Raw genomic sequence first — 24,719 nt, 5'->3', positions numbered from 1 at the left:
GGAACTGCCCACTTTCTTCCTGCCTTCCAGGTGATGGCGCGCAGCATCATCGTCGCGTGACATTGGTCTCCGACTTCGCGTCGCTCACTGTGCTTCCGCTAATCAGGAAGCGCAGAGCGGTGGAGAAGGCAGTGACCAGTGACTATGGCGCTGCGTAGCATCGCCTGGAACGCAAGAAAAAGGTGAGTAATTCCTCCCCGCCCGCTTCTGTTTGCCGCTGCTAATTTGGAGGGGGTAAGCGCCAGAAGGAGGAGACCCAGGTGAGGGAGGTGGGGGTTCTGGCCCCCCTCCCAACCTCTGTCCCTCTTTTTGTGTTGGTTCCTCCTCCTGTGGGTTCGGGTGGCTGGGGGACGGGCGGGCAGCAGCTAGCCTAGGGGGGGGGGGGGGCGTATGCCCCATTTTTCCCAATGAGCAGATGCCCATGCCTGCCGTGCTAAAGTTCTGCATAGTTTATGGTCTGGATACTATCTGCACAAAGAGTTAGTATGGTCCACCAATATATTGTCATGGGTTTTCTCTGCGCAATCCATTTTCCTTCCACCGCCCAAAAAAACACTGATAAATTAAATGGTTGCCCACCAAATTAGCTTTGGACTATAGCATGGACTATTGCTATGGAAAGGATTAAACTGTGAGCTCCTATGAAGCACTAGGGCTCTGCACAATAACAAACATACAATAAAAAGTAGCACATATTTTTCTCTTATTTTGCAAAAAGTCGCACAGTTTTTACCAATCTTTTTTAATGCATAATCATTCCTACTATGGGAGGATTAATGAAATGCAAATAGTTTCTCTTTTGCATTCAAATTTCATGTAGATTTTATACAGCTTAAAACAGAATAACTTCCTGTCAATTTCTATTGGTCTACATTCAAGCTGCATAACATTTATATGAAATTTAAATGTTAGGAGTAATTATTTGTGTCTCATTGATCGGGATGATCCTCCTCCAGCGCTGAAACATAACCCTGATTGGCCAGTTACCAGCACACATAGCAGTGAATGCATGTATGACACAGTGACTGGTGCTGCAGCTGACAGAACCTGCGGCTCTCTCCACTAAAGAATTTATGCTTCAGTACCAAGAGCACTTCTCAACAGACCATGAGTAAGCAGTGACATTTTCCAGCTCTTCAAAACAGATTTTTTAGTTTTCTGGAAAGCTCCCTTTCTTTTTCTGTGGACACTGAAGCAACATGAGTCCTTTAATAATGACAAGATGTGGGGTGCTGTGAGGTTTTTGGATGCTGTATTTTTTTGCATTAAATACATAGTTGGTAACTGCTCCTATATCTCAGCTATGCACATATGGCAGTAATGAATCTGTGAATGAAAATAATACCTCAGGGATGAGCTCAGTCCCACCAGCAAATGCAGCGCCGTTGATTTTTGCAATCTCAACTTCTTCTGCTTTCTGTAATAGGGAAAAAGACAAAACATTGTTTTTACTTGCTCCATATTTGTCTCTGTGAAGAAGAAATTCGTGTTTCCCTCTAATCCCGAAAACAGGCAGACACGGAAGATGTAAGGAATTCTGTCACTTCTTCAGATTCCACATTCCTCATACCTAACTAATGCCAACACGCACCCAGCAACAAAATGACTTTCCACAACCAAATAGTATGCAGCAGCTGTGCTCTAACTTTGAGACTAAAACCAAAACACGCCCTGTTGTCTGCAATAAGCCCTAAAGACAGCACAGCTCGCCAATTGAGCTGATTGAGCAAATTCAAGGTCTAGCTCCAGCTATAGATATCATGTAACAGTTCAGTTACCTGAGTGCTCAAATCTTACCTAAGGCTTCGGCAGCTAAAAATTCTATCTTTAAGGGGACCTTAATTGAGAGGGATATGGTTGTTTCCTTTTAAACAATACCAGTTGCTTGGCAGTCCTGCAAATCTCTTTGGCTGCAGTAGTGGCTGAATCACACACCTGAAACAAGCATGCAGCTAATCCCATCTGACATTAGTCAGAGCACCTTATCTGCACGCTTGTTCAAGGGCTGTGGCTGAAAGTATTAGAGACACAGGATCAGCAGGAGAGTCAACCAACTGGTATTATTTTAAAAGGAAAAAATCCATATCCTTCTCAGTTTAGGTTCCCTTTAAAGAGAATCTGTATTGTTAAAATCGCACAAAAGTAAACATACCAGTGCGTTAGGGGACATCTCCTATTACCCTCTGTCACAATTTCGCCGCTCCTCGCCGCATTAAAAGTGGTTAAAAACAGTTTTAAAAAGTTTGTTTATAAACAAACAAAATGGCCACCAAAACAGGAAGTAGGTTGATGTACAGCATGTCCACACATAGAAAATACATTCATACACAAGCAGGCTGTATACACCCTTCCTTTTGTATCTCAAGAGATCATTATACACAGGCAGTGTGCATAGAGGGGCCAGGAGGGGGGAGATGCATCACAGAACCACAACACTGAAGAACTTGGCAGCCTTCCAGACACAGGCTGACAAATCTGACAAAAGAGAGATAAGTTGATTTATTACAGAGATGGTGATAGTAGAACGTGCTGCAGTAAGCCAGAACACATTAGAATAGCTTTTGGAACTTGTAGGATGATAAAAAACAGGATGTAATTTTTGTTACGGAGTCTCTTTAAGTTTTAATCAAAACTATAAACTATTTGATAGACAGACAGAAACAGGAATCTGTGGGCAGGGCCGGCCTTAGGTTTCACAGCGCCCTGAGCGAAACCTGATTTTTGTGCCCCTCCCCCGCACTTCATCCTCTTCCCACGTGCATATACACACACGCACGCATGTATACACACACACAGGCCCATATACAATTCCCCTTTTCTCCTGAGATATCTCCAAGGACAGTGGTTCCCAACCTTTTTGACGTTGTGACACATCACGCCAAATGCTCAGATCTCTGTGACATGTCACATATGTATAATAGAAAAAATACTATTAATAACCACGAATGGATTCCATTATCCTGAATATACTTAATAATGAAGGCTAGAACCTTTCAGGAATATTAATAAAAACAATCAATGGGACAGTTAGCCGCCTCCCCCCCATTTAGAATGATAGCACAGCACTGACAATTTGCACCACGCATTCTAGCCGCAGTGCTCCCCGCCCCCCAATGCCCTCAGACTCAGTATAGGTAGGTAGCCAGGTATAGGTGCCCCTAGTATAGGATCTCATGTGTAGGTGCCCTCAATATAGGTTGCCAAGCATAGGTGCCTCCAGTATAGGAAGTCAGTTGAAGGTCTCCATCCCCCCATAGGTAGCCAGGTATAGGTGCCTCCAGTATAGGTAGCCAGGTGTTGGAGCCCTCAGTAAAGGTAGCCAGCTATAGGTGCCTGCAGTATAGGAAATCAGGTGTAGGTGCCCTCAGTATAGGCAACCAGCTATAGGCGCCCCCTTGGAAGCTGGCGCCCTGAGCGACCGCTCCGGTCGCTCATATCAAAGGCTGGCTATGTCTGTGGGAGGGGCTGTTTATTGGATCGCATCATCTTGCTATTCAGTATGTAAGGGGAAAGGCACAGTGTAAATCTCTTAAAGACTGCAGACCATAGCAGTGAAAGTCTGTGTGCATTAAATCCCCAGTGTGTGGGCTCCTGACATGGCACATTGAGGCCTGGAACCCACTATGAGCGCTTTTCTAAGCGCTTTGTGATTTGAAAATCTCTTGCTAATGTAATGCTATGGGTGTGATCCCACTTGAGAGATGTGATTTTACAAAAATCCCCCATAGCATTGCATTAGCTACAGCCTTTTCAAATCATTAGTGCTTAGAAAAGGCTGCTAGTGGGTTTAAGCCCTAAGGGCTCTTTTCCACTATGAAATGCGATCGCGGTTGCGTTTCAATTTCCACCATGTGATTGAGCTACTATACTCATAGTACAGGTCAATCGCATACAAAATGCGGCAGGACGACGATTACGCTTTGGCCAAAATCACATCGCAATCGGATCGCACTAATGGAAATTGCTGCTGCAGTTTCCATTAGTTTAATGTACCTTGCGATATGTGATCAGAATCAAATCGCAAATCGCAGGGTAGTGGAAAAAGGCCCTAAGAGTGATTTATTTGACATGAGCTAGTCAAGGAGCTTGGTCAAGGAGCTTGAACAAGGATAAAAACCAGCTCTGCAACCAAGTGCTGACACAACTCCAAAAACATTTGTGAATAAAGTAGAGCTTTAAAGCACACAAAGTGAGAGGAATATGAAGGTTAACATTTATTTCCTTTTAAAAAATGCAAATTGCCTGGTTGTCCTGCTGATCCTCTGCCTCTAATGCTTTTAGCCACAGACCCTGTACAAGCATATGCAGATCAGGTGTTTGTGGCTGAAGTTTGTCTGGATTAGCTGCATGTTTGATTCAGATGTATAATTCTGGACCATTTTACACTAGTAGCATTTTGCAATACGATTCCTATCGCTTGCAGATTGCAAAATGCTAGGTGCATAAAAACAAATGGAATCCATGGTGAACATTTCCAATAGTACAATGTGTTTGCATCGTGATTTTTCCTGATCGCCGCCCTGCTGCATTTTTCATGCGCTTGAACTCTTGTACAAAATACAGGAGCACAAGAAAATCGAGCTGCTATTTGATTTTCCAGCGATACTGTAATTCAAAATATTTTCCTGTTGGAAATCACAAATGCACCACAATCATGCCATTCCCTCACATAACGAAGGTCCTACCCCTGAAGACGGCGAGAAGCCAAAACTAGTTGGGACGAGTGTGGGCAGCTCTTGCAGAGTGCCAGGTAGAAGGATCTAGTACCACTTAGGTGGGAAGCGCAACACACCAGGGAGGGTCCTAAGTGGATTAGGACCTTTGTTATGTGAGTGTACCCTTCATTATTGTGGCAGATTTTAGTATAAATAAAGTGGATATGGACACTGTAACCCATTAAGAGAATCTCTCTTTTATTTCCCGCACTATGAGAGTGCGTATACAGGTTGTGACATTACCACGGAGGGATCTCTAGAGTGGAGTGTGCTGTTGCTATTGGAAAATCTGACCACCAGCACTGTGGCATACTACCATATGTATCCTTATTGGATACAAGGATATATCCAGCTGTGGCAGCGGTGACACTGTGGTTCAATACAAGAGACCTTAAGTGGTATTGCCGGGACGCCTCTGGTTGCCTTTTTTTAGTCAACACATTTAGATTTGTATTCAGTAGAAAGGTTTACAGTGCTTGTCAAGTATTGTTAGTGCCAATGTTGTGAAGAATTTCCTTTCCTTCTGTACCAATGAAGCTGAGGTTCCTCAACACTATGTAAAAAAAAATAAAAAATAAATAACAAGGAGTAACAAAAATTCAGGTTGAATAGCAGTCCCAATTATTGAACTGAACATCTTCACGAATTCTGACTGGATCTTGAGCATACCAGTGGCTTTTACATACTCTTGAAAGTATTTGAAAAGGAGAAGGAAGATTCTCCCTGACAGCATACTAAAAAAGCAGAAACGTGTAAACCACTTATACATATGTAAACTACACCTGGGCAACTTCAGAAAGGTTCCTTCTGTACCCTAATTATCATTCATATATCTGGATGCACTTTAAGGACAACTGAAGTGAGAGGGATGTGGAGGCTGCCATATTTATCTCTTTTTAACCACTTAAGGACCGGCTAATGTTGGCTAATCTGTGCTGCATGGGCTCTCCAGCCCACAGCACAGATCCTGTTGCAGACAGGGCGATCAGACTTCCCCCCTTTTTTTCCCCACTAGGGGGATGTCCTGCTGGGGGGGTCTGATCGCTGCCGGCTGTATGTGTTTAGCGGGGGGGGGGGTCTCCTCAAAGCCCCCCTCCGCAGCGATTCCCAGCCTCCCTCTCTTTCCCTCCCTCCCCTCCTCTCTCTGGGCGGCACAGGACAGCGATCCAGCCTATCAGATGCCGGCGATCCCCGGCAAATCAGAGGCCGGGGATCACAATCTCCTTTACGGCGCTGCAGCGCCGTATGATGTAAACACAGGGGATTTCTTCCCCGTGTGTTTACATTTAGCCTGCGAGCCGCAACCGGAGGCTCACAAGCTGTTCACGGAGACACCCTCTGTGAACTGACATGGAAATCCACGTACGACCAACCGCCGCCTATTGGCGTTAGGCGGTCGTTAAGTGGTTAAACAATAAACTGGTATTGTTTAACCACTTAACGGCCGCCTAACGCCACCCTGCTAATCATTTGTCTCTAATACTTTTACCCATAGACCCTGAACAAGCATGCAGCAAATCATGTGTTTCTGACATTAAGCCTCATCTACACGGGTAGATGAGGCTGCGATCCGGCGGCTCGATTAGCCCGTGCGCTGCATTCGATTCCCGGCTCCACCCCGCTGGCGCCGCTTATCTTCCTGCCATTGTCCCCTCGCGGGGAGCGAGCAGGGAATCGGCGGTGCGGAGATCCGTCCTGTCGGATCTTATCAATCGAGCCGCATCAGCGGCTCGATTGATAAGGAGCATCGCGGCCGCATCTACTCGTGTAGATGCGGCTTTATTGTCCATACACATACAATCCAATCTGGACTCGAACCTTCTGTGATGAATTTCAGCTTTTATTTGCTTTTCAACAGCGGTTATACAGCAACAAGAAAGCATTATTGTCAGTTCTGACAAGATTAGCTACATGCTTGTTCCTGGTGTGATTCACACACTTCTGCAGCTAAATATTTCAGCAGGGCTGCCAGGCAACTGATATCGCTTAATCAGGGTCTGTATTGATAAATATGCCCTGGGGGGGTGTACTCACCTTGGGAGTGGGAAGCCTCTGGATCCTATCGAGGCATCCCCTGTCCTCCTCTGTCCCACGGCGGCAGCGATAGAGCTCCCGAATGGCGGCCGTGTAAATATTTACCTTCCCGGCTCCAGCGCAGGCACAGTAGCGGATCTTGGCTTCGAAAAAAAAAAGGCGGAAATAGCCGATCCCAGTCGGGTCCGCTCTACTGCACAAGCGCAAGTCTCCTCCGTCTGCTCAGTAGAGCGAACCCGACTGAGATCAGCTATTTCTGCCTATTTCCGAGCGGAGAGCCGCAACTGCACCCCCGCTGGAACAGAGAAAGGTAGTAAACATTACACAGCCTGACAAATTGTCAGCTGTGCATTCCGTGGGCCAGAGCGAGACCACCGTGGCCTCGATAGGATCCAGAGGCTTCCCCCTCCCGAGACGAGTACCCCCAGGGGCATTTTCTTTTTGTACAGAGTCTATTTAAAAGGAAATAAATATGGTAGCCTCCATATTCTACTCAATTCAGTTGTCCTTTAATGGTTGTTTAAAGGAGCTCTATCAAGTGTAACATTTAAATTGCATAGATATTAGATGTACATTTTGTCCAAGAGTAAAATTCACTGTTAGTTACCTTTATCCTATGTCGTTCTCACTTACAGTAGGTAGTAAAAATCTGACAGTTCTGAGTAGTCAATTTTCTTCATGGGGGATGCTCAAGGTTCTCTTTATTTTTAAAAACACTTACTAAAAGGCAGTTGTTACGTCCAACTGCGAAAATAGTGTGCAAATGAGTAGGGTGGCTGTAAAAAAAATAAGGGAGGTACTGAGAATCCCCCATGAAAAGATTGATTAGTCCAAAACCTGTCATATTGGTCTGATTTGTATTACCTATTGAAAGTGAGAGCGACAGGATAAAAGTAGTTTACAGTGCATTTTACTCTTGGACAAATGTATATCTAATAGGTTTGAAATCTAGATTTTACAATTTGTTTGTGCTAGCACTCCTTAAGGCTGGTTTCACATATGGTGCAGTGCGATGGTCCTGAGGCAGGGGAGCCAAGGGCAGGACAATCGCACCGCACCATTTACGTGTGCGCAGAGTGCGCCATCAGGCAAATATGCATAGCTCTGCTCCCCAAACAGTAACATTCTCCCTGCTGGACAGGAAGTACATCATTGTCCTTTGCCCAATCATGCGCACCACACCACATCAATCTAAATAGATTGTTGTGGTGCAATAGAATCCAGTGCAAATTTCTGAGACGCAGTACAGCTCACACCACTCAGCAACGCACTGCAGTCTGCCTCCCCTGCGTCTATATAACCACTTGCGTTGCCATGCTCATAGAGACTAATGGTCACCCCCCTGGGGGGGCAGGGCAATATACTGCGACACAGTATGTGCGAGTATGTGTAAGTGCATCCACAGTAAGACACATACCTGAATGGAGATGAAGATAGAGACTAACCCTACCTGAAGTTGCCCATGAAGTAAAAGTGGCTTACATATGTATAATGATGATCTGGTGTCTAGTCCAGTTTCATTGATCAAGAGATTCATTGCCTTGCTTTTCATATATGAATGTAAAATCAAAGAAACTCAACAACTTTAATTTGTAGGATCTGATTAAAATTAACTAGAATCCTGAACTGCCATATACACAGATGATTTATTTTCCTGCACTTACCTCTGTAAATACCAGAACTCTATTTTGTTCTTTCTTGAATGGGAATGGCAGCTGAAGATGACCTACGAAGGGCTCCACTTTTTTCTAAATGTAAAACATACTACTATTAGGATAACATGGAGTAGAGCAAGGCCTGAAGTCAACTTAGTTTCCCCCAAAAAAGTGGGGACACTAAAATTTGCAAGTTGAAACTGAAAAACAGTTTTGAAATATATGCTAATTTTTTATTTAATGCCTGCTTCAAAAAGTTGGTAGAGGGGTATATATTTCAACTTTTTTTTATTTATTTTTTTTACATCGGATCTGTCCTTTACGGTTTTTAATGGGTAACAAGTCTAGACTGAAACCAGGACAGTTTAGTTTGCTGAAAAGAGATGATCTGGATCAAAGCATGTTATTTCAGCTTGCGGCAATGCTATGCTGTGCGGCCCGCGTAATGGCAATTCGGGGCTCCGGCAGCTGCCAGACCCTGAATTACATCTCTCTCCGAGGGAGTTTAGCGGCAGCAGGGAGAACCGTCATTCGGCTGGCCCTGCGCCGAATGGCCCGTCGTTAAAACAATATGTACTCCTTGATGGTTCTGCTCTTTAACCACTAGGATACAGCATTCAAGATTTGAGGACTATGATTCAGCAGACCAAAGGTTCCTCAAGAATAAAGGTAACTCAGCCGAAAGCTTAGGGTAGGAACACACTAGGCAGAATCGCATATGTGTTTTCCATAGCACATAGTGAAAAAAGCATATGCGATTCTGCCTAGTGTGTTCCTACCCTTACTCATTTTCTTTTAAAGAGTACTCCCAGTGTAAAAAGGATCAGCGGGTGGTAGGGTTAACTACTCACCCACTGGTCCATGATTATTTAATGACAGAAACTCCGCCCTCCATGAAACAGCTGCCAACGTTTTTTTTCCTACAGTACTCTGAAGCTCTGTGGCCACCCCTATATGCTTGCAGCGGCTTGCCCCAGCTTGTCAGCTGTAACCTAATTGGTGGCAGCAAAGCTGGGGATGGGCCGCAGCAAACATGTAGGGGTGGCCCCAGAGCAATGGAAGACTTTGGGAAACATGGCCGCAGCTGCCTTATGCTGGGTATACGCCATGACATTTTTTTTGGCAAATAAATGGCTCGATAGATAATTTCCGAAAGGTCCAATCTGATTCCCATTGTTTTTCTGATTGATTTCCTCATAAAAGTGAATGGAAAAAGATCGGCCAGTAAATCTGCTGAAAGAACTCCTCATGTATTTCTGTGATTCATGTATTACGGGCAAGTGGGTGAGTGATTAACCCTACAAAAGAACAATACAAATAGAATAAAAAAAAGAGCTCAACTTGTTACCATAAAAATCAAATTTCAACAGCAACTGTTCGGAGTATATTAAGTGATAAAGATCCTAATCCTGAATTCAAAACTTTCAAAACTATTTCTGCTGTTATGGTTTGGAGTTATCACATACCTTAGGAGCACTGGCCCTTTATTAGTCATTGCCAAACAGTTGCATGCTGGGGGGTTCTTTTTATCTATAATATATTCCTCCTCTTCCCTTTATTTCCCTGCCTAGCTGCATAGCTGAAACATGATCCTATGTTCACTTGTGTTTACAAGCAAGGCTGAGGTGACTCAGCGATTGGAGGAGAAAAAAAAAAAGTAAAGGGAAGAAATTACATCGTATTTAGCCTCAAACTGTGGGCAAAAGACATGGTTCCCACCAGGAACAGAATTCTCTTTATTTACTATATAAAATTCCCTGAAATCAAAACGTGGACAGCACAATACATGTTATGTAAGTAGATCAAGTAATTATCTACTTATATATGTGTTTTTTTTCCATGGCATAGTATTGCTAATCCTTCTGCTTTAAGCCAGTACATTGTTGAAATCTAACATAGAACTTACCTTTTTTTCCAGCTTCATGTCCAGTGTCAGTTGGATATACACATCCTGATTTGGGCATGTAAAATCTAAAGTTTGGAAAGTTTTTAGCATTTTTACAGCAGCTTCTGGTTCCACATTTGGTTTGGGATAGTAACGAACCAAATAAACATCATCAACAGGTTTCCTGTCTTTTCTCCTTTCGTATAACTCCTCTTTCGATAACAGTACTCTGTTTGGCTTTTCCTGTACATTTTTGGCAGATCTAAAGACAACAGGAACACATTAGAGCACTGAAATCTTAGAAGCCATTAAAGTGGAACTCTAGGTTAACAAAAAGTCACTTGTAATTAAAACAATGCTGGGAAAACTAGGTGCGCTGCGGATTCCTCTCCTTCGCCCCTCCCTCCCGAGTTGCGAGTGGAGGGGATTTGAAACTCACCTCAGTGCCGATTCCAACATCGCATTTCCATGGAAACGGCATTATACTGACGTATTACACGCTGGCAATGTCTTAATGGCGAGTCGTGTGACACCATGTTGCCATGGAGATGAAGCTGGAATCAGAGCTGGTGAGTTTTAAGTTCCCTGCTTGCCGCCTGCTCACACTCTGCAAGGAGGGAGGTGGAAATTTTTGAGGAATGTGGTCCAGGGTCCGCAGCATGTGGCCTGGGGCGTGAAAAGTTTACCCAGCCCTGAATTAAAACAAACAAAAACAATACATGCCTCCTTCCTCATTTGTCTCCTAAGGGTCTCAGAGCATTGCAGAGAAGACAGATGAAAAGTGAGAAGAAAATAGAAGCCAACAGAACCCTGTCTATGAGAGAAATTTTCTGCATATTCCATGGCGCTGTGCAAAGTAAGAAACAAACGTGGGGTACAAAATAATAACAGACAATGGTAATATGTTGGATTATTCATGCTATACAAAAGTAGCTGTTCTCTATCCATCAAAAGAAACAGAACCAACTTAAAGGAACACTATCAATTAAAATGACTTTTTTTTGTTAATACTCTATATTAGGGTACACATTACCACTAGTGCTAGGGGCGCTTTATTTATTCACCCAGTTCTCTCTCCCTGCTTAAAAATAACCCTTCATTCCTCACACAGCTCACAAATATACTTCACTGTCACAGCATACAGGAGAAATGAGGAGGAGGAGGCTGATCTGAGGTAACATATAGCTAGATGTGCTGTAATGTAACTAGCAGGTCGATGTGTATACACTATTCCTGACTGACTGGCTTATTTGTGACTTTTCACTCCAGGCTGCATCTACTTTGTAGGCTGTTATATGGTGCAGTGCTGAGAGGGAGAGATGCTGTTTACAAAGGCATTATTAGGATCTTTATCAATCAGAGAAGCAAAGATAATAAATGCACATTACTGGAATATTTAACCCCTTGCCACCATCTGAATAAGATTCTTTCAACAAGGTGATTATTAAACTGTACACTGAAGAGTTGATAGCAAAACCCCCTGTGAAGGAACATGGTCTAGCCTTCTAAGAGCCTGAGGGCCCTTTTCCACCAGCGCGTTTGCGCTGGCTGAATCGCAAAACCGCAAACCGCTAGCGATTTTACAATCGCTACGGTTTGCTTTTTAACATAGGAATCGCGGTAGGTCATTTCCACTACCGCGATTCGCTTTTGTCGGGAACGCGAACGCGCGGCGGAGCGATAATTGCCGCGATTTTGCTATGTAGTGCATAGCATAGCAAAATCGTGGCCGCAAACGGGGGAATCGCCGGTTTTGCGATTCAGCAATCGCTAGCGTACAGCATGAACGCTAGCGATTGCAGGTGGAAAAGGGCCCTGACACTTTTGTATCTAAAACTGATGGAGGATTTTAGAGCAGAGAGGCAGAGCTGTGTGAGGAAGCAAATTGCTTCTGGCACTTGTAGTAATGTGTGCCCTAACATACAGCATTAAACATTAAGCATTAAAGTTGTTTAATCAATAGTATTACTTTAAAAGGAGTTATCAGGCAATCTAAAGAAAATAAGTGCTACTTACCCGCGGCTTCCTCCAGCCCCAAGCTCCCAGCATGTCCCTCGCAGCAGCTCTCCCTTCAGCCGTTCGCCGCAGCTCGCTCCCAGTCCCCAGCAATGACGTCAGCCCGACCTCCAGGTTGGCCTGTACTGCGCCTGCGCGAGCGGCGCTGTCAATCACCGCCACGTGGGCCGGAGCGGACTACGCAGGCGCAGTACTTCTGCACCTGCGCACTCCGCTCCGGCCCACTTGGCGGTGATTGACAGCGCCGCTCACGCAGGCGCAGTACAGGCCGACCTGGAGGTCGGGCTGACGTCATCGCCGGGGACCGGGAGCAAGCTGCGGCAAACGGTTGAAGGGAGAGCTGCGGCGAGGGACGTGCTGGGAGCTTGGGGCTGGAGGAAGCCCCAGGTAAGTAGCACTTATTTTCTTTAGATTGCCTGATAATTCCTTTAACCACTTGAGGACCTAGGGCTTTACCCCCCTTAAGGACCGGCCACTTTTTTTCCATTCAGACCACTGCAGCTTTCACGGTTTATTGCTCGCTCATACAACCTACCACCTAAATGAATTTTGGCTCCTTTTCTTGTCACTAATAAAGCTTTCTTTTGGTGCTATTTGATTGCTCCTGCGATTTTTACTTTTTATTATATTCATCAAAAAAGACATGAATTTTGGCAAAAAAATGATTTTTTTTAACTTTCTGTGCTGACATTTTTCAAATAAAGTAAAATTTCTGTATACATGCAGCGCGAAAAATGTGGACAAACATGTTTTTGATAGTATAAATACCCCCCAAATGACCCCATTTTGGAAAGAAGACATCCCAAAGTATTCACTGAGAGGCATAGTGAGTTCATAGAAGATATGAGAGGCATAGTGAGTTCATATTCTAACTTGCGACAAAAAAAAATGAAATCTGCCACGGACTCACCATGCCCCTCTCTGAATACCTTGAAGTGTCTACTTTCCAAAATGGGGTCATTTGTGGGGTGTGTTTACTGTCCTCGCATTTTGGGGGGTGCCAATTTGTAAGCACCCCTGTAAAGCCTAAAGGTGCTCATTGGACTTTGGGCCCCTTAGCGCAGTTAGGCTGCAAAAAAGTGCCACACGTGGTATTGCCGTACTCAGGAGAAGTAGTATAATGTGTTTTGGGGTGTATTTTTACACATACCGATGCTGGGTGGGAGAAATATCTCTGTAAATGACAATTTTTTTATTTTTTTTTACACACAATTGTCCATTTACAGAGATCTTTCTCCCACTCAGCATGGGTATGTGTATAAATACACCCCAAAACACATTATACTACTTCTCCTGAGTACGGCGATACCACGTGTGGCACTTTTTTGCACCCTAACTGCGCTAAGGGGCCCAAAGTCCAATGAGTACCTTTAGGATTTCACAGGTCATTTTGAGAAATTTCGTTTCAAGACTACTCCTCACGGTTTAGGGCCCCTAAAATGCCAGGGCAGTATAGGAACCCCACAAATAACCCCATTTTAGAAAGAAGACACCCCAAGGTATTCCGTTAGTAGTACGGTGAGTTCATAGAAGATTTTATTTTTTGTCACAAGTTAGCGGAAAATGACACTTTGTGAAAAAAAACAATAAAAATCAATTTCCGCTAACTTGTGACAAAAAATAAAATCTTCTATGAACTCACCGTACTACTAACAGAATACCTTGGGGTGTCTTCTTTCTAAAATGGAGTCATTTGTGGGGTTCCTATACTGTCCTGGCATTTTAGGGGCCCTAAACCGTGAGGAGTAGTCTTGAAACAAAATTTCTCAAAATGACCTGTGAAATCCTAAAGGTACTCATTGGACTTTGGGCCCCTTAGCGCAGTTAGGGTGCAAAAAAGTGCCACACATGTGGTATCGCCGTACTCGGGAGAAGTAGTACAATGTGTTTTGGGGTGTATTTTTACACATACCCATACTGGGTGGGAGAAATAACTCTGTATATGGACAATTGTGTGTAAAAAAAATCAAAAGATTGTCATTTACAGAGGTATTTCTCCCACCCAGCATGGGTATGTGTAAAAATACACCCCAAAACACATTATACTACTTCTCCCGAGTACGGCGATACCACATGATTGGCACTTTTTTGCAGCCTAACTGCGCTAAGGGGCCCAAAGTCCAATGAGTACCTTTAGGATTTCACAGGTCATTTTTGTTTCAAGACTACTCCTCACGGTTTAGGGCCCCTAAAATGCCAGGGCAGTATAAGAACCCCACTAATGACCCCATTTTAGAAAGAAGACACCCCAAGGTATTCCGTTAGGAGTATGGTGAGTTCATAGAAGTTTTTATTTTTTTGTCACAAATTAGCGGAAATTGATTTTAATTGTTTTTTTTTTAACAAAGTGTCATTTTCCGCTAACTTGTGACAAAAAATAAAATCTTCTATGAACTCACCATACTCCTAACGGAATACCTTTGGGTGTCTTCTTTCTAGAATGGGGTCATTTGTGGGGTTCCTATACTGCCCTGGCATTTTAGGGGCCCTAAACCGTGAGGAGTAGTCTTGAAACCAACAATGTCGCAAAATGACCTGTGAAATCCTAAAGGTACTCATTGGACTTTGGGCCCCTTAGCGTACTTAGGGTGTAAAAAAGTGCCACATATGTGGTACCGCCGTACTCAGGAGAAGTAGTATAATGCGTTTGGGGTGTATTTTTACACATACCCATGCTGGGTGGGAGAAATATCGCTGTACTCAGGAGAAGTAGTATAATGTGTTTTGGGGTGTATTTTTACACATACCCATGCTGGGTGGGAGAAATCTCTCTGTAAATGGACAATTGTGTGTAAAAAAAAAATCAAACAATTGTCATTTACAATTGTTTGATTTTTTTTTACACACAATTGTCCATTTACAGAGAGATTTCTCCCACCCAGCATGGGTATGTGTAAAAATACACCCCAAAACACATTATACTACTTCTCCTGAGTACAGCGATACCACGTGTGACACTTTTTTGCAGCTTAGGTGCGCTAAGGGGCCCAACGTCCTAATCACAGGTCATTTTGAGGCATTTGTTTTCTAGACTACTCCTCACGGTTTAGGGCCCCTAAAATGCCAGGGCAGTATAGGAACCCCACAAGTGACCCCATTTTAGACAGAAGACACCCAAGGTATTCCGTTAGGTGTATGGCGAGTTCATAGAAGATTTTATTTTTTGTCACAAGTTTGTGAAAAATGACACTTTGTGAAAAAAAAAAAAATCAATTTCCGCTAACTTTTGACAAAAAATAAAATCTTCTATGAACTCGTCATACACCTAACAGAATACATTGGGTTGTCTTTTTTCTAAAATGGGATCAGTTTCTGGGGTTCCTATACCGCCCTGGCATTTTACGGGCCCAAAACCGTGAGTAGTCTGGAAACCAAATGTCTCAAAATGACTGTTCAGGGGTATAAGCATCTGAAAATTTTGATGACAGGTGGTCTATGAGGGGCGAATTTTGTGGAACCGGTCATAAGCAGGGTGGCCTTTTAGATGACAGGTTGTATTGGGTCTGATCTGATGGATAGGAGTGCTAGGGGATGACAGGAGGTGATTGATGGGTGTCTCAGGGGGTGGTTAGAGGGGAAAATAGATGCAATCAATGCACTGGGGAGGTGATCGGAAGGGGGTCTGAGGGGGATCTGAGGGTTTGGCCGAGTGATCAGGAGCCCACACGGGGCAAATTAGGGCCTGATCTGATGGGTAGGTGTGCTAGGGGGTGACAGGAGGTGATTGATGGGTGTCTCAAGGTGTGATTAGAGGGGGGAATAGATGCAAGCAATGCACTGGCGAGGTGATCAGGGCTGGGGTCTGAGGGCGTTCTGAGGGTATGGGCGGGTGATTGAGTGCCCTAGGGGCAGATAGGGGTCTAATCTGATGGGTAGCAGTGACAGGGGGTGATTGATGGGTAATTAGTGGGTGTTTGGAGGAGAGAACAGATGTTAACACTGCACTTGGGAGGTGATCTGATGTCGGATTTGCGGGCGATCTATTGGTGTGGGTGGGTGATCAGATTGCCCGCAAGGGGCAGGTTAGGGGCTGATTGATGGGTGGCAGTGACAGGGGGTGATTGGTGGGTGGCAGTGACAGGGGGTGATTGATGGGTGATTGACAGGTGATTGACAGGTGATCAGTGGGTTATTACAGGGAAGCACAGATGTAAATATTGCACTGGCGAATTGATAAGGGGGGGTCTGAGGGCAATCTGAGCGTGTAGGCGGGTGACTGGGTGCCCGCAAGGGGCAGATTAGGGTCTGATCTGATGGGTAACAGTGACAGGTGGTGATAGGGGGTGATTGATGGGTAATTAGTGGGTGTTTAGAGGAGAGAATAGATGTAAACACTGCGCTTGGGTGGTGATCTGATGTCGGATCTGCGGGCGATCTATTGGTGTGGGTGGGTGATCAGATTGCCCGCAAGGGGCAGGTTAGGGGCTGATTGATGGGTGGCAGTGACAGGGGGTGATTGATGGGTGATTGACAGGTGATCAGGGGGGATAGATGCATACAGTACACAGGGGGGGAGGGGTCTGGGGAGAATCTGAGGGGTGGGGGGGTGATCAGGAGGGGGCAGGGGGGGGGGGGAAATAGCGTTGACAGATAGTGACAGGGAGTGATTGATGGGTGATTAGGGGGGTGATTGGGTGTAAACATGGGTCTGGGGGGTGGGCAGGGGGGGGGTCTGAGGGGTGCTGTGGGCGATCAGGGGGCAGGGGGGGGGAAATCAGTGTGCTTGGTGCAGACTAGGGTGGCTGCAGCCTGCCCTGGTGGTCCCTCGGACACTGGGACCACCAGGGCAGGAGGCAGCCTGTATAATACACTTTGTAAACATTACAAAGTGTATTATACACTTTGTATGCGGCGATCGTCGGGTTAACATCCCGTCGGCGCTTCCGTATGGCCGGCGGGATGTTGCCGCGGGTGAGCGGAGACGGGCGCCGGCGGAGGATCGCGTCACGGATGACGCGATCGCTCCGCCCATGCCCCTACAAGGACCGCCGCCATTTGTCTATACGGCGGTCCTTGCGGGGTTCACTTCCCGGCCATCATTTGTCAATACGGCGGTCGGGAAGTGGTTAAGAATGTACATATAAAGAGTGACAATACCACTTCATAAGTCAAGCTATGGCAAGTAACAGGGCTAAGTATATCCATGTTACAGTGACGGCAGTGGCATAGGGATCACCACAGCAGCTGCTATGGAGGCCGTAGCCAGGAGAGGGGGCTGGTGAGTGTGGCTGGCAGGACCCCCGAGGTGCAGAGTAGTGGCCGCATAGCATAAGCAAAGTGACTCACCCCTCCAGGCTCTACCGGCAATTTATACTCTCCAGGTTTCTCTGTCTCCATGGCGGCAGCACCCTCATGTAGTAACGTGACGAGAGAGGGCGATCTAATCATAAAAACAGGATTGCCTGCTGAAGCTAAATTGGCTTTGGATTCTGGAGAGCTGAGAGCCACTATTCTTATGCTCAGCTGCCACAACTCTGCATGCCACCTTTGCTTAGGGACTAGTGTTCAGTGTAATTACATTTCAACCGATTCTGTGCAAATTTAACAAACATTGCCTGATTTTCACAGCAGCTAAAGCAGGCCGTCAATCACGCTGATCGAATCTGCTGATTATCTGTGATGCAATAAACCGCATCAATCCTAATTTCGATTTGCGGCAATAATCAATCAAAATTACAATTATACGGTAAATTTTAATTGATCAGACAAAGCTGGGGAGCAGCAGTAGATCAACAGCCCATAGCACTGCACTTTAGCGAAAAGTGCAGACCTGTGGTTTCATTGATTTACATTAGATTTCATGGTGAAAGGTATTGAAAATATGAGTGCAGTGTATGGGGGGATTCAATCCCTCTCTGATCAGACTCAGATCAGATAAGTATTGATCTGTTAACCACATTGCACGGCAATCTTACCGTGTAGGACCACCTTAAAGGATACCCGAAGTGACATGTGACATGATGAGATAGACATGCGTTTGTACAGTGCCAAGCACACAAATAACTGTGCTGTGTTCTTTTTTTTCTTTCTCTGCCTGAAAGAGTTAAATATCAGGTATATAAGTGGCTGACTCAGTCCTGACTCAGACAGGAAGTGACTACAGTGTGACCCTCAATGATAAGAAATCCCTACTATAAAACACTTTCCTAGCAGAAAATGGCTTCTGAGAGCAAGAAACAGGTAAAAAGGGGAATTTCTTATCAGTGAGGGTTACATTGTAGTCACTTCCTGTCTGAGTCAGGACTGAGTCAGCCACTTACATATCTGATATTTAACTCTTTCAGGCAGAGAAAGAAAAAAAATGAACACAGCATAGTTATTTGTGTGCTAGGCACTGTACATACCCATGTCTATCTCATCATGTCAAATGTCACTTCGGGTATCCTTTAAAGCGTTCCCAAACCAAACATTTTTTACCAAACCATATTTAGTTGCACCACTCTGACACATACAAAGATAAATAAACACTCCTTCAAGCATATGAGCATTTCAGTGCATGCTTTTCACCCTTCTCTTTTCATTACTAGGGTTATACTGGGGACAGCCATTAGCAATTCCTCCATTGCCGGACACCACCTACTCCACCAGTTTGCCGGATTTTGTCCCGGCAATTTGAAAGGAAGGGAGGGGTTCCTCCAATAAATGTAAAATATTTTATATTTGTCATCATGCAGCTAAAAAAAAGGCTGCTATTTATTATTATAATTTAGAAAATAGATTTTAGTTCTGAAATCTTGTATTTTTAAATTTGGGTCCACTTTAAGAGTGAACAACTAGGATGACTCTGATCCTTGCATACAAAGCCAGATGGAAGAAAGTCCATTAGGCCCCATTTCCACTAGAGCCCAAAACGTAAACTGAAACATACGCGAATACGGAAGTAAAATGACAGCCTATTGAAATCAAGAGGCTGCTTCTGATTTGTGTGCAGGGTAAGAAAAAATAGCGTCTGCAGCATTTTTTTCTAACATAGCAGGCAAAGCCACGCATTGGCACAGACATACTTTTACAGAACTGGAAAATCCATTGTTGCTGATATGTTCAGGACTACAATGCCTCAATTACAGCCATCAGATATGATTAAGGGCTTGCAGTCCAAAAATATGTATGCTGTATTAGATTTTTCAGTTTCATTAAAGTGTGTAATTTTATATACGTGGTGCAGACTTTCTCCCATCTGTTTAACAGATTAAAAAAGTCATAAAAAAATGACTTCATGAAGATTTTAACAAAATGGTCAAACATGAAAGATATCAACACGTCCCATCAAGTTGAGTGTGGCCTTAAATACTCACTTTTTAACTGCAGGTTTTGCATAGAATCTCACTGCAGTCCATCTTCTGTTGGCACTTACGAATGATGGAGTGCTGAAACCCATTTGCTGCAAAATGTGCCTTTGACAGCCATAAATGGCTAAGAATTAAACATAAAACAAAAATGAAACAACGCTACAGTAATGCAGATGTGCACACTACAAAAAGCATAACTAATGATTTTAGTTGCACTGCCACATACAAGGACAATGCTAACAGACATGCTTACCGGCACAGTCATGGACAATATCAAAAAAGCAGTGTGATTTATTATTATTGATTCATAACATATTCCAAGGCGCCACTGTACAAAGTAGGAAAAAAACATAGGGTACATAATAATACAGACAATGGTATAAACCAATATACAAAATACAGAGTTGGTACAAAATACAGAATTGGTAATTATAGTGACAAAAGTAACATGAAGAATAAAATATGTAACATTATTCAAGACACAAAAGGTGAGAGAGCCCTTCCTGCCCATGCGAGCTTACAATCTACAGGCACGGGGGTAATCAAAAGGTGGGGTATTATACAATCATCATAACTAGAGGCAGTAGGATATTTAGAAGGCATGCAACTTGGCCTTTGGTCAACGCTTAAGGTAGAGTGTATGCTTGTCGTAAAAAGTGAGTCTGGAGGGAGCGTTTAAAGATATCAAAAGTTGGAGAGTGACGGATGTATTGTGAAAGGGCATTGCAGAGGACGGGGGAAGCATGTGAGAAATCACGTTATGTAAATGCGAGGAGGTAATTCTAGAGGAGGACAAAATTAGGTCATGTGCAGATCTGAGATTGCAATTGGGTTGGTATCTGGAGACTAGTGAGGAGATATACAGGGGAGAGGGATTGTCGAGAGCTTTGTAAGTTAGTGTTAAGAGTTTGAACTGGATCCTCTGGTTAATTGGCAGCCAATGAAGAGCTTGAGAGGAGCAGCAGCGGAAGAGTGAGAAGATGAATGAGACGAGCAGCCGAGTTCAGTAGAGATTGGAGCGTTGCCAGATTGTTAGTTGGTAGTCCACAAAGTAGTTTGTTACAAAATTCCAGATGAGATATTATAAGAGAATGCATTAACAATTTAGTTGTGACCTGAGTGAGAAAAGGTCAAATGTGAGATGTGTTTTTGAGTTGGAGATGACAGGAGCTGGTTAGAGCGTGAATGTCAGGAATAAAAGTGAGAGAAGAGACAAATATTGCTCCTATTGACCGTGCTTTGGGAACTGAAGTTATGGGGTTGTTATTAACATTAATTGTTACCTCAGGCAGATAGGTGGACGGAGACGGAGGAAAAATGATTCATTCTGTTTAACTAAGTTTTAAGAAGTGAGAGGTCATGAAAGAGGATATAGCAGACAAGCAGTCAGGAACACATGTGAGGAGGGAGTTAAGGACTGGGGCCGAGAGGTACACAAGGACAATAACAACAGACATACTTAAAAGGGAACTGAAGTAAGAGGTATACGGAGGCTGTCATATTTATTTCCTTTTAATCAATACCAGTTGCCTGGCAGCCCTGCTGGTCTATTTCTCTGCAGTAGTATCTGAATAACACCAGAAACAAGCATGCAGCTAGTTTTGTCAAATCTGACTTTAAAGTCTGTAACACCTGATCTGCTGCATGCTTGTTCAGGGTCTAGGGCTAATAATATTAGAGGCAGTGGATCAGCAGGGCTGCCAGGCAACTGGTATTGATTAAAAGGAAATAAATATGGCAGCCTCTGTATACCTCTTACTTCAGTTCCCCTTTAAAGGACCACTATTGTGAAAATCTTAACATTTAAGATATATGTAAACATATATTAAAGTGGATTGGAGATGAACTTTTACTCATTGCATAATTGTGTTCCTTTCCTATTGTTTATAGGGCATTCCTCGAGCCAAATACTTTTTTTGTTTTGGTTTTAATGCTCTAATTCCCTATAAACTAAATAAACCACTCCCACAGGTTTTCAGAGAGCCAAGGCACTTTCAGACAGTAGCAAGGGCTCATGGGAGCTCAGTCTGGGCAGGAGGAGGGGGGGGGGTATTACTAGCCAGATATTTCAGAGGCAGAGGGGAGGAGGGGGGGGGATTAGGGTTTTTTTCACAGGCTGAGTGCTGAAGATGCAGATAAGCTTGCTGTGTGTAATGTTTACAAACAACATGGCTGCTGTCGTATCACAGGAAGAAATAATCATATTCTATTGAAGCCGTTTGCAGCTAGATTTGCTGTGAAAACTATCTAAACTTTAGATAAGATATATAGACAAGTTACTTGTTATAGTTAGTTTTTCATCTCAGATCCCCTTTAACCCTCCTGGCGGTTTATTAAAATCCGCCAGGGGGCAGCAAAGCTGTTATTTTTTAATTTTTTTTCGTCTCGCTACATGATAGCCCCTGCTCAGCGGCATCCCCCCAGCCCCTCCGAACGCCGGAGGCGATCGGAAATCCCGTTCAAAGAACGGGATCTCCTGGAGGGCTTCCATCATCGCCATGGCGACGGGCGGGATGACGTTAACCGACGTCGTGACGTCAAAGGGGACTCCGAACCACCCCACAGCGCTGCCTGGCACTGATTGGCCAGGCAGCGCACGGGGTCTGGGGGGGGGGCGGCTGCGGCGTGACGGATAGCGGCGGATCGGCGGCGATCGGATTGCACACGCAGTTAGCAAAGTGCTAGCTGCGTGTAGCAAAAAAAAAAATTATGCAAATCGGCCCAGCGGGGCCTGAGCGGTGCCTTCCGGCGGCATAGCCCGTGCTCAGCACGGGCTTACCGCCAGGGAGGTTAAGAAGCATGTTTCTTCCAGAGTAAGATGTGCCATAAATAGTAGTAGTTAGTAGAAATCAGACATTACCGGCAGGTTTTAGGCTAGCACATCTCTCCATGGGGGATTCTCAGCATAGCCTTTATTCTTTATAGACACTCCTTCCCTGCTCATCCCACACTTTTTTGGCAGTTGGACGGAGCAACTGCCTTTCACTAAGGCCTCTATTCATAAAGCATTCCCGCATGCGGTAATGCTCAAAATAGCTGACCATTTAGCAAAGTGTCAATTCATGAAAGCTGTTTCCGTATGAAAAGCTGACAATCCTGAGCAGTGCGGGAAATTACCGCCTTGTGCGGTAATGTCACTACATGTAAATTCATAAAGATTAGAGAAGGCGGTATCAGGACAGAGAATACCGTCTGCTTAGAAAATGCGATAAGCCAGCGGATAACAGCTAAGTTAATGGAGACACCCTACCAGGCAGCAGCAGTGAGAACAGTACAAAAAAGGCTTTCCGGAATACCCAGGCTGTGTTTTTTAACCTCTTGGGTACCTGTTTTCAGATAAATTTTACATCAGAAAGCCTGCATGTGTAACATTTCTTGAACTTCTTCTAAGCTGCTGCAATTAAATAGATTGTTTACAAAGACTAATAGACAGATTCAGAGAAGATTCAGGGCAAGAAGAGGCAGTTTTTAAAAAAATGCACATCTAAAGGGAAGTTGGGGCTGCCTTTTTTATTGTAACTGTCTGCACAGAGGAAATGTATCAACTCAGGCAGCACCGCCAGTTTAGTTCGGGAATTCCCTGACCTTTTATCGCAACTGTAAACTTTTTTATGAATTAGCACACAAAAGTCTAAAATACTGATGCAGTGTTTTCCCTCCCAAGATTTACCGCAATTTTTTTATGAATAGAGCCCTAAGTGTTTTCGAAAATAAAGGAAACCGTGAGAATCCCCCATAAGGAGCTGGGCTGATCCAAAACCTACTTACTGTAAGTGACAGCAACATAGGAGAAAAGTAATTTATGGCTCATTTTACTCTGGAAGAAACATACTTCTTATCTGTATATGTTTACATATATTTAACAGATATCAGATATTCTGGTGGCTCAACTTGTGCCTTTCCCCAGACACTGCACTGGCCCTGGTCTGAGGGGGGATTCTGGGCAGCTGTAATCGCCCCCTCCCCCCCCCCCCCAATTTGCCTATGTAGTCGGTGCAGAATAGCAGCTGACAAGTGGTGAATTCACTACTTTTCAGCTGCCCATATGAAAAGCCCTTAAAGGACAACTGAAGCAAGAGGGATATGGAGGCTGCCATACTTATTTCAGTTTTAGCAATACCAGTTGCCTGACTGTCTTGCTGCTCCTTTGCGTCTAATACTTTTAGCTGCAGACCCTGAGTGTGCAGTAGATCAGGTGTTTCTAACATTATTGTCAGATCTGACAAGATTAGCTGCATACTTGTTTCTGGCATGATTCAGACACTACTGCAGCCGAAGAGACCAGGAATTAAATATGGCAGCCTCGATATTCTCACTTCAGTTGTCCTTTAATGTGGTCAGATTTGGAACTTTGCTAAACAATTTCGGGGACTATTAAATGTTTTGCCCAACAGCTAATCTATTACGCAATTAGGCATCAGACACAGATTATGAACTGGATTACTCCTGTGCAAAATTCCTACTCAGATTAGAAGGGTTTCCACTACGCACTAGAGAAGCTGAACACAGTAGTCGTTCAGATTTTCATATCTTATTTACATTGATATTGTCAGAACAGATGCATGGTGTTTAGCAGAAGCCAGAAAGCATGGCTGAATCTTACAACACGCTATTGGCAGACACCAGTATGCTCAATACGTGTGCCGTATGTAGAGCAGAGCACACACGGCGCTAGTACACGTGCGAGGTAAGGAGGCTGACTGACCTGTACGCAGCAGGCAATATACATTGGAAGCAGCCATGACCCAGAGGAGGAGAGTGACAAGAGGGGAGAGGCGTGACCGGCACATTAAGGAAGAGGCGGGGCTAGCGCAGGAACGGAAGAGCAGCTGACTGCACCAGTGGTCTGTCACATGATTGTACAAAGCACCGACTGCAAACAAACGCTGGGAGTCTCTATGCATCATGTTTCAGCAAGTGCTAAACTAATCTACTGCAGGTGTAGATACGGATACAGTGGTGACTATATGGCCATTATGGCTATTACTCAACAATTTATGCTTCCTAACAAAGTATGCAAAGAAGTACTGTGCATAGCCATGCATAGATGGTGGTCGGGCTGATTTTACGAGGAAGAGCAGTTCCCAGTTTATATTACACCGTGCTATCGGAACCAAATCCCCCT

At 44.3% G+C, this 24,719-nt stretch overlaps 1 protein-coding gene across 1 annotated transcript in view; it reads right to left on the bottom strand.

The window, feature by feature from the left end:
- MRPL1 (mitochondrial ribosomal protein L1) overlaps nt 1-24,384 on the bottom strand; it is a 61,627-nt gene extending 37,243 nt beyond the window's left edge. The window contains exons 1-5 of the mRNA XM_068233566.1: nt 24,300-24,384; nt 19,601-19,718; nt 10,311-10,551; nt 8,414-8,497; nt 1,346-1,417 (exon numbers count right to left, since the gene is read on the bottom strand). Coding sequence (XP_068089667.1) covers nt 1,346-1,417; nt 8,414-8,497; nt 10,311-10,551; nt 19,601-19,718; nt 24,300-24,384 — 600 coding nt within the window. The remainder of the gene's footprint in view (nt 1-1,345; nt 1,418-8,413; nt 8,498-10,310; nt 10,552-19,600; nt 19,719-24,299) is intronic.
- Between the last annotated feature and the right edge of the window lie 335 nt (nt 24,385-24,719).

The sequence above is a fragment of the Hyperolius riggenbachi genome, chromosome 1 (genome assembly GCF_040937935.1).
Source record: "Hyperolius riggenbachi isolate aHypRig1 chromosome 1, aHypRig1.pri, whole genome shotgun sequence".
Taxonomy (NCBI): Eukaryota; Metazoa; Chordata; class Amphibia; order Anura; family Hyperoliidae; genus Hyperolius; species Hyperolius riggenbachi.
This window is presented reverse-complemented; position numbering and strand designations above follow the sequence as displayed.